The sequence below is a fragment of the Lepus europaeus genome, chromosome 2 (assembly GCF_033115175.1).
Source record: "Lepus europaeus isolate LE1 chromosome 2, mLepTim1.pri, whole genome shotgun sequence".
NCBI classification, from domain to species: domain Eukaryota; kingdom Metazoa; phylum Chordata; class Mammalia; order Lagomorpha; family Leporidae; genus Lepus; species Lepus europaeus.
In genome coordinates this window covers 142,347,655-142,360,945 of record NC_084828.1, presented here as the reverse complement: position 1 = coordinate 142,360,945, position 13,291 = coordinate 142,347,655, and the positions used below count along the sequence as shown (strand labels likewise).

At 44.6% G+C, this 13,291-nt stretch overlaps 1 protein-coding gene across 1 annotated transcript in view; it reads right to left on the bottom strand.

Annotated features, from left to right (window-relative positions):
- COPB2 (COPI coat complex subunit beta 2) overlaps positions 1 to 7,704 on the bottom strand; it is a 34,747-nt gene extending 27,043 nt beyond the window's left edge. Inside the window, exon 1 of the mRNA XM_062214030.1 lies at positions 7,587 to 7,704. Coding sequence (XP_062070014.1) covers positions 7,587 to 7,589 — 3 coding nt within the window. The 5' untranslated portion in view covers positions 7,590 to 7,704. The remainder of the gene's footprint in view (positions 1 to 7,586) is intronic.
- Between the last annotated feature and the right edge of the window lie 5,587 nt (positions 7,705 to 13,291).

Below are 13,291 nucleotides of genomic sequence, written 5' to 3'. Positions count from 1 at the left end.
TCATCAATCTCATCTGGTAAGACTTTTTTTTGGACAGAGTTAGACAGTGAAAGAGAGAGACAGAGAGATAGGTTTACCCCCACCCCCCACCCCCAATGGCCGCTGCGCTGATCCAAAGCCAGGAGCCAGGTGCTTCTCCTGGTCTCCCATGTGGGTGCAGGGCCCAAGAACTTGGGCCACCCTCCACTGCCTTCCCGGGCCACAGCAGAGAGCTGGACTGGAAGAGGAGCAACTGGCACTAGAACCTGGCAGCCATACGAGAATCCGGTGCCACAGGCGGAGGATTAACCAAGTGAGCCACGGCGCCGGCCCCATGGTAAGACTTTTTAAGTATTATAAATCCATCAAGTTCAGTGATAGATTTCTAAAATTCTAATTTTCACTTAAAAGGTATAATTTTATTATCAGCAAAACATACCGTCCAAACAGCTAACTTGTTTTCAGAAAATGTCTGCCAATAACCAGCCTGAATAACCACCACAGCTTCTCATTGTTTCAAGTTAAATTTGAAAATTAAAACCATATAACCTTCAGACAATCATCAAACTTCACTACAGAGAAGTACTTTATAAGGCAGTGTTGTGGTATAGCAGGTAAAGCCACCACCTGCACCGCCAGCATCCCATATGGACGCTGGTTCATGTCCCAGCTGTTCCACTTCCATTCTTGCTCCCTGTTAATGGCCTGGGAAAAGCAGTGGAAGACGATCCAAGTGTTTGGACCCCTGCCACCCATATGGGAGACCTACAAGTAGCTCCTGGCTTTGGCCTGGTCCAGCCCTGGTGGATACAGCCAGCTGGGGAATCAACCAATGGATAGAAGATATCTCTCTCTGTGTAGCTCTAATAAATAATTTTTTAAAAAAGCACTTCATGCATACTCTCCATTTCACCACACACATTTAAAATATACTTGTGTCAAGATGTAATAAACTTTTTTTACTGTTTCATTAATAACATTCTGAAGTGAAATCTGCTTTTAAAAAACTATGGGGTAGTGAAGAATACCCACACCATCAGTACAACTTGGTACCAGTGTGCCAAGTTTTACCTTCCATCACTTTTACACCATCAGTGCAATTATCAACGTAATGAAAAGGGCCAACAGTGTTTTACAACTAGGAAAACTTTTCATCTATGTACTTCTTGTAAGACGAACTGGGGACTCCTAAGGATTGAGTCCAAACTTTAGGAGTCCCTGGTTTATATCTACTGAAATATCACACTGCACCCCATAAGCACATATAAGTGTTTTTAAATGATTTACTTTGATTTATTTGGAAGGCAGAGTGATAGAGAGGGAGAGACAGAGATCTTCCATCTGTGGTTCACTCCCCAAATAGCCACAATGGTTCGGGCTGGGCCAGACTGGAGCCAGGAAGCCCATGCAAGTCTCCCACATGAGTGGCAGGGGCCCAAGTACTTTAGACTGTCTTCCTCTGCTTTCCCAGGAGCATCATCAGTGAGCTGGACTGGAAGCAGGGCAATGGGACTCCAACTGGTGCTCTGATGTGGGATGCTGGCATCGCAGGGGGCAGCTTCACTCACTGTGCCACACCGGTATGTACATTAAGTGTTCATCAAAGAAAGTATAACGTTTAAGAAGGAAATGCTAACGAATCTGATTTGATATTTATATACTGTACACATGCATCAAATTATCACACTGTATGCCACAAATATGTAGTCAAAAGAGCTCCTTGGCTTAAGAATATTTAGTAAACAAAATTTAAAGTATCTATAAAATCACAATTTTGTGACTATGTACTGTCTATGATTTTGGAGTCATATCAGAAATATTTTAAAGTAGTATTATTCATGAAATTAAAATAACTAGTAACCATAATACTAAAGGAGTTCTTCAGAGAAAAGATTTACTTTAGAAAAAATAATTTTTTTTAGCAGATTGACATAGTGCTTTATTTAAGCTGTCTGTACGAAGGAAAATAATGTGCATCCCTATCATATACGTGTAAAAATACTAAGGATGTACAGTGTACAAAAACAGTTTCTTGTAGTTATTTCACATCCTTGTGGGTCATTTACTTAAGGAAATAAACAGTTTTAGTATGACCAACAGTAATAGTAATACAGTTTATTGGGTTCATAGTTGCTTCTGCTTAAAATCCTTAACCAGATAACTAGATCTTGCATAGATCTAAGGAAAGAACTAGCAAGGTCAAGAAATGTCACAAACTACAAAGCTACAGGGAGGTAATTCAATTACCAATTTAGAAGTTTTCTTTTTTATTTAAATAAACACTTTACATTTCATGCTTGCCTGTAATGCACTACCAGGAGCAAGATAAGGACATTCTACTGTAGACAGTACAAACAGTAGCAGCAAAGTGTGTACACTGAGGTGTAATATATAGACCCTGCAGTTAGTAAGGAAGGCCCTTACTACTGTACTCTAGGAGAAGCAAGTGGCCCCTGCATGAACAGTCAGCTTTAAGAAGCCAGAAATCAGTATGGGAAAAGAAAAAATAATTTTTAAACATTAGTAAATAATAGGAAATGTAATGGTGATCAATAAGAGTTCTATCCACATCATGACAGCCTTTGGAGCCAAGGGGAATGTATTCAATAGTTTAATGCATTTAAGTTACAGGAACCTAGAGAAAATTAGAAACATTTTCATCAAAAATGAAAATACTCTGCTGATTAATACTAATACAGATTATTTATCCCCAATCAGAAAACCCAAAAGTCTCCAATGCTTCACAATGCTTGAAGTCTGAAACTTTTGAGCAGACGCATCAGAGTATTTCTAATATAAATTTTTAGATTAGGGAATCTCAAGTTAAATAGTTTATACAAATAAGCCAAAATCTGAAAAACTCCAAAATGTCAAACACTTTTGATACTAAACATTTCAGATAATAAAGTCTCAATTTGTAGTTTAAAACAGTCTTTTTCTCTTTTTTTTGACAGAGTGGACAGTGAGAGAGAGAGAGAAAGGTCTTCCTTTGCCGTTGGTTAACCCTCCAATGGCCGCCGCATCCGGCACACAGCGCGGATCCAAAGCCAGGAGCCAGGTGCTTCTCCTGGTCTCCCATGGGGTGCAGGACCCGCCATCCTCCACTGCCCTCTTGGGCCACAGCAGAGAGCTGGACTGGAAGAGGAGCAACCAGGACAGAATCTGGCGCCCCAACAGGGACTAGAACCTGGTGTGCTGGCGCCGCAAGCGGAGGATTAGCCTAGTGAGCCACAGTGCCGACCTAAAACAGTCTTTTTCAAACTAGACTCATCACTTAATCACAGAACAGAAAACAATTTAACTACAAATTGAGCATTCCTTATCTGAAATGTTTGGGAAATACTACTTTGGAGTTTTCCATATTTTGTAATACTTGTACTTATATGACGAGGTATCCTGAGGACGGGACCCAAGTCTAAACACGAAATTCACATTTGTTCTACGTACATCTTATGTAACAGTACTTAAAAAAAAAAATCAAGGAAAAATGTAATTAAAAAAATTTATTTTGGTGCAAAAAATCTTGAAATTCATGCAGTTTTCATAATATACACTTCCATGAACTTTTTCAAGAGTGCTGCATGTGTGGATTTCAAAATTTTTGCTCCAAACAGCCAGGGGTGGGCCAAGTCAACGCCAGGACGGAGACTAGAATTCAACCTGGGTCTCCCACATGGGAGGCAGGAACCTAAGTACTTGAACTATCCCCCTGCTGCCTATCAAGGTGCATACCAGCAGAAAGCTAGAAGCAGAAGCAGAGTCAGTAGAATCCAGGGGCTCTCACATGGGACCCAGGTGTCCGAAGCATAACCACAGTGCCAAATGCCCATCTCATTTTTTTTTTTTAAAGCCTTATTTGAAAGAGTGACAGAGAGAGAGACATATGTTCCATCCGCTGGTTCACTCCCCAAATGGATCCAACAGCCTGGAAGAAGCCAGGAACCCCATCTTGGTCTCCCAGATGAGTGCAGGGGCTCAAGCACCCAGGCCATCTTCTACTACCTTCCCAGGATCATTAGCAGGAAATTGGCTGAGGCAGAACCCGCAGTACTCAAACAGGCACTCCGATATGGGATGCCAGAATGGCAAGCAGTAACCTAACCTGCTGGATTCCAACTTTCCTCTTAATTCCACTTTCCATGAACTTTTGCAAGTACCCACTCACACGCAGCCTGAAGGCAATTTTATGATATCTGAGGTCAGGTGTGTAATATTCCTCTTGTGGTCTCATATCTGTCCCAAAAAGTTTCAGATTTTCTAAAATATGGCTCTCATATCAGGGTTGCTCAACCTGTATTTTCTTAATTCTCCCAAGACTTAATTCATTCCCAAACAATGATGATTTAGGGCAGGAGGTTTAATTCTTTCTTAGAGGTAGGCTGAGAAAGACTGATTTAAAATATATTTCTCTTTCAATAGGTTTTAAACATAAGTAAAAGCTGATATGGCAAGTTAAATTACTATTTAACTGTTGTAATCTCCCACGATCATGAATGGGACAGGAACTTAGGCTTACTTTTCAACACAAATGAAGATCTAAGAAAGGTAATTTCCCGACACAAAGCAAATACTTCACAAGGTTTTTACTCATTTGTCTGGATCTCTATCAAATTTGCATTATTTACTACTCCAAACCTTTTTCTTACTTTTATTTTTATAAGTGCTCTTTTGAGCACTTTAAAAAGTTCATATATGGGGGCCAGCACTGTGGCTTAGTGGGTAAAGCCACCGCCTACAGTGCCGACATCCCATATGGACATCAGTTGAAGTCCCAGCTGCTCCTCTTCCAATTCAGCTCTCTGCTGTGACCTGGGAAAGCAGCGGAAGATGGCCCAAGTCCTTGGGGCCCCTGTACTCACGTGGAAGACCTGGAAGAAGCTCTTGGCTCCTGGCTTCAGACAGGCCCAGCTGGCTGTTGCAGTCATTTAGGGAGAGAACCAGCAGATGGAAGAGATCTCTCTCCCCACCCTTCCTGCCTCTCTTTAACTCTGCCTTTCAAACAAGTAATATATTTTTTTAAAAAAAATATAAAAAATATAAAATATAAAAAAAATATAAAAAATATATATATTTTTTTTAAAAAAGTTCAGGTACATGGCAAATGTACCTAGAGTTTATTTTAGTGGAGAAAAGTCTACTGAAATTCATCCATGTTTTTCATAATACACATTTCCACAAAATTTTTCAATACTCCCTTATACAAGGGCTTAAACTTTTTTCTCACCAAAATAAACTCATCTGCTAATTCCATTTTCCACACCCTTTTTGAAGTACCTTCATTCACGCCTGCTCCACTTTTAAGAAAAAACCTTTACCTCTGCAATGCCTCAAATGTTTCCACTCTTGTATCTTCCTCCTTCTCAAACTTCCTACTGTCAAACCACCATCATATTCCTTGCTAAGCCAGGAAGGAAATGAGATCTTATACTTTACTTTGTCCATTTCTGAATTTTGCCCCACTATTTACTACCACAAAGTTTAACTTCTTCTGTTCCCAGATTCAACAAACACGAAGCACCACGACCAGGGTGGGGCTTTGACATAAGCCAGCACGTCTCAGACTCTTCCTGTACAAACAGATTGGACACTTAACAAACCACATGTGCTTTAGTGGGAAAATGTTTAAAACTATTGATTATTCTGTGGAAGAGATGTTTCAGGAAGTGGCCCAGGGAACCCAGAAGGATCCCCATACATTTTTACACACCCCCAAAACACAAATCCCAGTTTAAAAAGCACAGGCACAAATGCTGGCTCTGAGATCTCCCCCAACATTCAGATGGCCACTTCAAATAAGACACCGTACAAGACACTCTGAGACTAAAATGACCGAGATGCTCATACCGGATCCTCTAAAAGCCTCTTCCAAACGCTGGATGCTTTTAGAACCCAGCTCAAATGCCAATGCCACCAATAAGATCTTTCTGATTACCCTAGCCTGAAATACCCTTTCACAGGGAACCCTATAGGATTTCATTTTAACCATTCATGGCGCATTTGTGTACCCCTCCCTTCCTGCTTTCCAGAGGGGATGCTCTGTAAAAGCAAGGTCACTGCTTACACACACCTCCAACGCCACAGGGCTCTCGTATCGGATACAGGAGAGTTTAGGGACAGCCTGTCTGACCCAGCTGCATGGAGTCAGACCAGACTCAAACTGCAGCTTCATCATTCATTTCAGATGTGCAACACTCGGTAAATTAGTCTCTCAGGTTTGTCTTGTGTAAGACAGGGCTAACACTATATCTCTCAATGCTAATGAACATTAAATTCAGAGCTAAGCAGTAAGAATGGTGCCTGGCCTATAGTAGTCACACCATATACATTTCTTGCAATTCTCTCTCAGGTATTGTGAGAATTGGGTGGCAAAAGTTTAGGAAAGTGCTGGTACTGAATACAGAAATGAGCAAACAAACAAATGCCCATTCTGTGTTTTGCACAAAGGATTTAAAATATATCGAAGAATGAAGGCAATGCTTCATCATAAAAATGCAGCCTTAAATACAAAGACTGCAACACAAGCCGAATAAGGCAGACCCAGGGGTCCTCTTCAGAGACGCCCACCGCCGCAAGGGCAGCATGCCCACACCACAGCAGACTGTGGCTAACAGGGAGCAGTGTAACTAAGAGAGTCAGGGTCTCCAGACCGGGGGCCCTTAACCTGGGTCCCCAAGAAAGCTCGGGATGAGGAGGGCGTGGGGGGTTGTCTGCGAGTGAAGGCACCACGGTTTAAGCACAGCGGCATTCTGGGAACAGCCACAGTGTTCACCAGTCAGCTTCTAATTTAGTTCCAACTCAACGGCAATTAGCCTTGTACAAATTTAAGTTTTTGTTTTTTAAACTGCAAGAGGAGGGGCTTGGAACTCCTCAAGCTCCCAAATCTTTGATCCTGTGCTTCGTAATAGAGAAGTGAAAAGGTGCATAAAGATGCTGATTTTGTCGCTTTGTTTCGGAAAGGCTCTCTTTGCACTACTGTATTTTCCCTTATTAACATTCCTGTGTGAAAGTACTCCGGGGCCTGCTGGAGGATGCTACCATGACCGCCATTCTTACCAGGCACTGCACCGGCAAATGCAAACAGGCCGGTTTTAGGAACGTTCCCCCTAGAAATCCGACACCCGGGATCCCAAAGCATTTGAAATTCCATTTCCTTCCTCCATATACACTTTTACTTTTTCTCTTCTTGGCTCCTCTGCTTTAGTTTTCCATCAGCACATACCGCTACAGGAAGAAGCCCAACAGGACTGCAAGATCAGCTGTGACCACTTTTAAGGCAGAAGTAAGCCGTTTTACTAAAGCCGCCTTATGGTTTCCCTACACCACGAACCCCGCTACCGACTGCAGGGGCTCGGCCAAGAGACGTGAAGTCCCACAGGAGCCAGGAACCCCTTTCTCGCAGGCACTGCCTCCCGGAACCACTCCAGTCTCCTAAGCCCCACACTCCCTCCCCTCTCTGGACTCCAAACTCGACCCGGTCCCCGCAAGGCCGAGGGCGGCGGCCACAGCGGCGGCCTAGACCGCTGCTTACCGCGGCCCTCAGTCCAGGAGCCTAAGGCACTGGCCGCAGCCGATGGTACGCCGCTCCCCCCTGCGGGGTCTGGACCTACCATGGCTCTGTCGGTCCGAGGCCGGGCGTCCTCACTTGCTGCCGGCAACGCAGGACCTGAGAAACCCACCACCCCGCTGACCAGCCGTCTTACTGACGTGGAACTTCCGGGAGGCGATTCTCGCGAGAGTCAGCGGTCAGCCCAAGCGCCTGCGCAAATCCCGCGCGGGGAGTTGCTGTCATTTCCCAAGTCCCGCCCCGGTTTCCTAGGCAACGTGGGCCTGCCACACTGCCTAGAGCCAACCCGGTGCCTCCTCTTGAGGGAGGTGTGGCCTAGACTCTGCCCGGAGGTGTCCCGGGGCGGCTGAGCTAGCTGGGACGTGGAAACGGCGGAAAAAAAAAAAAAAAAGAATAGAGGAAAAACGGGACGTTGTGCCGAAGTTCCCGCCGGGGTGGACTTGTGTCGCTGAGCTGAGACGCGCTGTCCGGCCTAAGCTCTCTCTCTGGGGCGGAGTCGGGAGAGAAGGCGAAACGAAGCTTTAAGACCGGAGTGTTTTGAGAACGAGGCCGAGGGAGGCCCTGCGAGCCCGGGACACGGCCCTGATGGAGGCCGAGGCGATGTCCGGAGAAACAGCAGCCACGCGGGACTGCCTTGCACTGCGCCTCGGCCGTGCGGTTTCCCCGCTGAGCAGACACTTACCGACCTAGGGTGTGTGCCAGACACCGCCCCCTCATGCATCTCCATTTCACTGATGGGGACCAGGGCTCAAAGTTCAGTGGCCCGGCGGAGGCCGCACCGTTAAGTCGTAGGGGCAGGATTCGAACGCCGTCCAGGATGTCCCGGAAGTCCTCAGCCTCCTGTGCTACATCAGAGCATCTCTTCATTAAGGGCTTGTGCCATAGGCGTCGCGAGATCAAGTGCCAGCACGTGGGCCTGCCACGCTTCACATCCCCTCCAAACACTTGTCCCCAGGCCGCATGCAAACCTGAACCTCTGAGCTGAGAGAGCCGCAGGGTCTCTAAACACCTCGTATTTTTGGAAAGGCGAGGGTGTTAGTGTGCACGGCGCCATTCGGAGGGACACATGGGGACTGCGTTAAGTTATTTGGCTTTTAGTAGGAGCTGTGGCACTAATTTTTTTTTACCTTGGTTTTCCTCATTTTTTAAAAGAAAGATTTATGTATTTATTTGAAAGGCAGAGTCACAGAGAGGGAGAGACAGAGCGATATCTTCCATCTACTGGTCCACTCTCCAAATGGCTAGGCCAGGCCAAAGCTAGGGGCCAGGAGCTTCCTCTGGGTCTCCCACATGGGTGCAGGGGCCCAAGCACTGAGACCATCTTCTACTGCTTTCCTAGGCCACTAGCAGAGAGCTGTGGGGACTGGACCCTGTGCCCATATGGGAAGCCAGCATCATAGGCAGTGGCTTTGCCCACTGTACCACAACATTGGCTCCTTCCTCATTTTTTTTTTTTAAATCAAGCTGGACAATTTATAAATCTGCTATACCTCCTGTTTTCCTGACATTTAAAAAATTTTTATTTTAAAGACAGTGACAGAGACAAAGAAAGGGAGATCTTCCAGCCACCTGTTCACTCCCCCAAATGCCTGCAACAGCCTGCCCTGAGCCAGGGCAAAGCCAGGAACCAAGAACTCCATCTGGACCTTCCATGAGAGTGACAGGAACCCAGTCACTTGGCCATCATCTGCTGCCTCCCAGGCACATTAGCAGGAAGCTGGCTGGAAAGTGGACTTTCTGGGACTTAACCCACTGTGCCGCAATGCCTGTGACACTGATGGACAATAATGGAAAAAGGGGTGCCTGCCATCGGACATACCATAGTGGAAAGAAGAGAGTCTGGAGTGGGTTTTTAATGCCAGCGGTGTGATCTTTGATATGTAAATTAAGACTAATAATTGCATGTTTTGCTAACTCTGTGGAGAGATTGAAGATCATAAGAGTTCACTGAAAATTTTACAACTTCTTGAATAATGGAGCATGTAGTATTTCTGATTCCCAGAACCTCTTGCATTCGAGAAAGTGTCTTTGGGTTAGGCTTAGTACCACAGAGCTTCTAAAATATGAAATGATATATCATCTCTCATCTCAAGGGCTCAATTGAGGATGCTTAAATCCTTGTCTACCACTGGACACCCAAAGATTTACCCAGCAGGGGCCAGTGAGAGGCCGAGTCCCCAAGTGTCACCGTGTCTTGCTTACTTTCACTATATCTTCTCTCATTTTCCACTGCAATTAACCCAACAATAAGTTTTGCAAATTGTGGACCATGAATTTGTTCTTTCAATTATTGCATACTGAATTTTTACTGTGTTCAAAGTACTACGCTGGGTGCTGCCTTAATATCCATAAAAAATTGGTCTTGGATTTTGGTTGAAAGAAATTTGATTTTATATTTTATTTATTTTTTAAAGAATTATTATTTTAAAAGCAGAGTTAGAGATACATGCACACACACACACATACACACACAAAGGGGGAGGAGAGAAGGCAGGGATCTTCCGTCTGCCAGTTCACTCTCCAAATAACCACAATGGTTTGGGCTGGGCCAGGTGGAAACTAGGAGCCTAGAACTCCATCCAAGTCTCCCCCATGGGTGCAGGGGTCCAAGCACCTGGGCCATCCTCTGCTGCTTTCCCAGGTGCATTAGCGTGGAGCTGGATCAGAAGTGGAGCAGCCAGAACTCAAACTGGTACCCATACAGGATGCTGACATCACGGGCAGTGGCTTAACCTGATGCTCCACCACATCATGAAAAAAATTTTACTTTAAATAAAATTCTCAAATATAAGCCAATGCATAAACTAACATTAAATTGTGTGTGTGTGTGTGTCCCTGTGGTGTTCAACTGTGGGCTTAAAATAAAAATTGTGTGTTTCTCTTTGGTTTAGAGGAGACTAGAAGGTTAGGAAAATAGCTCCAGGGAAGAAAAGAAATATGAAAGAAAAGCAGCAAATTGGTAGAGTGTTTCCCAAGAGATTGATTGCAATTGATCAGCAGATCTCAAAGTCTTACCCTGTCAGTTTGTAAGGTGGCTGCTTCGATCCCGGCTTCCTGCTGCTGCTGGGAACTGAGCCGCAGCACCTCTGCTATATCCCGTACACATCCTTCCTCTGCCAACCTATTCATGAGACGTTGAGGAAACGCAGATCATTCCCTGAGGAAGTCTAGTGTTCGTTTTTATCAAGATTTATTTATTTATTTGAATGGCAGGCAGAGAGAGAGAGAGAGGCAGAGGCCGAGGGAGAGAGAGAGAATCATCCATCTGCTGGTTCCCTCCCCAAATGGCTGCAATAGCTAGGATTTGACCAGCCAGGAACTCCATCCTGGCCTCCCCCATGGGTGGCAGGGACCCAAGTACTGGAACCATCTTCTACTGCCTTCCCAGGCACCTTAGGAAGCTGGATCAGAAGCAGAGCAACTAGGACTCAACCTACTATTCCCATAAGGCAGGCTGGTGTGGCAAGCCCCAGCCCCTAGTTTTGTTTTTATCGTGCATCATCACTGAGTGGTAGGAAGTAAACCTCGCTTTCCCTTCAAAGGTGTTACAACCTGCAAGCAGGAAGGATTACACTTATACTCAAATAATTGAATAGCAGTCAGGATAAGAGTGCCCTGTGAGAGAGGTATGGACAAAACACTCGGGGAATGAACTACAGCCAGGGAGATAAGTTTCATAAAGGAAGCATAATTGAGACGACTTTAAGTCAGAGTAGATGATACATTAGAGGACCAAAGAATGTCCAGTTTGCTTGGAGAATGGTATTCATTTAAAAGAGCAGTAATGGAGAAGGTGGAAGTGGGCGGTGGGGGCTAGAACCCAGAGGTTATTAAATAGGAAAGAATGAGGTTTTGATTCTATAATCTACTGGGAACCAGTGAGCCAGAAAAGAAACCTGGGTCCTTATCCTAAAGATGTGCCTGCTATTGTTTCTGATAACACTGGAAGAAACGAACTTGGACCAAGACTGTACAAGTTTGGGGTGAGTGTGGAAATAACAATAACTTTGGTGAGTGTGCATGTTATGCTCATTATTGGAATATGCAATTGGTGTACTGTAATTAGCATAGTAGCACCACAAGGTAGCCATTATTTTTTTCACTTACAGGCAAGGAACTGAGACCTAAAAAAGTTCAGTAATAAGCTACATGACACACTACTCAAGAATGAGCCATAGACTCGAGATATGAACCTAAGTCTTTTTTCAAAAATATTTATTTATTTGAAAGGCAGAATGACAGAAAAGGGAGGGACAGACAGAGGGAGAGGTCTTCCATCAGCTGGTTCACTCCCCTAAGGGCCACATTGGCCAGAGCTGAGCTGATCCAAAGCCAGGAGCCTGGAGCTTCTTTCAGGTCTCCCATGCAGGTGCAGGGCCCTAAGCACTTGGGCCAACCCCCACTGCTTTCCCAGGCACATCAACAAGAAGCTGGACCAGGGAGCAGCCAGGACTTGAACCAGCATCCCAAGTCTTATCTAATGACACAAATGCCCTTTTTTACTGTTCTGTAATTGCTTCCTTTTTTCCTGAGAAACTAGAATCAACAATGACTTGAGTCTGTTGAACTGAGGGAATGGGAACCATCTCAATACAGCTATTTTGAAACTAATGAAGCCAAAGGACTGTCTTTAGTTAGAGAAAGATGTGAAGCCAGTAAAGACTTAGAAAAAGAGGCCCTGGGAAGAGGTGGAGCCACTGAAGAAGCAGTCACTTCAAGAGACCCAAGAAAACCATGGCACAGAGAGCAAAGGAAGGCAAAATGTAACAGGACGACTAGCCGCTTGCTGGCTTTAGAAACTTAAGGAGGCTTAGTACGAGTGTTTGTGAAAACCATTGCCAATGAAGTAAGCGATTATGAGGAAGCTGGAACCCTTCCACTAGGCACTTCTGTTGAGTAATCCTGGAGGAAGCAAGTTTTTAAGGGATTAAGAAGTGATCAGATTTAAGGGATTAAGAAGTCAAAGTTGTGAGTATCAACTATGATAAATAGAGGCTAGCAAAGAAAAGGCAAATCTGATGTGAAAAGTACATCGCTGAAAGTGGGTTGACTACTCTGACACTTAGGGGATGGTTGACCTTAACTGGTTAATAGCACTCCGAATGGATTTATGCAACTATGTTGGATCTGTGCAGGATGAACAGGAAGTAGCCAGGAAAACATCAAGACAGAAGACGTAAAGCAATAGCACTTCCTAGGGAACCAAGAATAATTTAGCATGCCTGAGCAGAGAGTGAGAAGGGGAGGATTAAGAGATGGTAGGAGAAAGACAAATGAGGCTGGCTTCAGATTCTGCAGTTCCGTGGTTGCCAGTTTAAGGAATCTTACACTGAAGACTCTGGACAATCATGGAAAAATGTTAAGTAGGGTCGTCTTCATGCTCCATTACTGAGACCTCATTGCAGGTTAGTTACTTTCGCTCTTAAAGGAAATGTTGAGAATATCAGCAGCCTTTCGGAGAAAATGAGTGAAAGTGAAAGTTTTGACCACACAGTCACATTCCAGCTATCAGCCGACTGATGGAGCAGGACAATCACCGAGCTGTCTTCCAAGAATGGAGTCTGTGGTTGCCTGACATTTAGAGGCAAAGGTCTGACTGGTTGCAAAAGCACTGATCAACCAGTGTGTTGTGCGCTTCATATGATTACTGCCTACGAATTCAAAGTGTATTACCATCAATTTACTCTATGTGAATTTGATGTGGGATTTGAGATGGAGAGAATACCCCTTCTGTTTACCAAAGAGTAA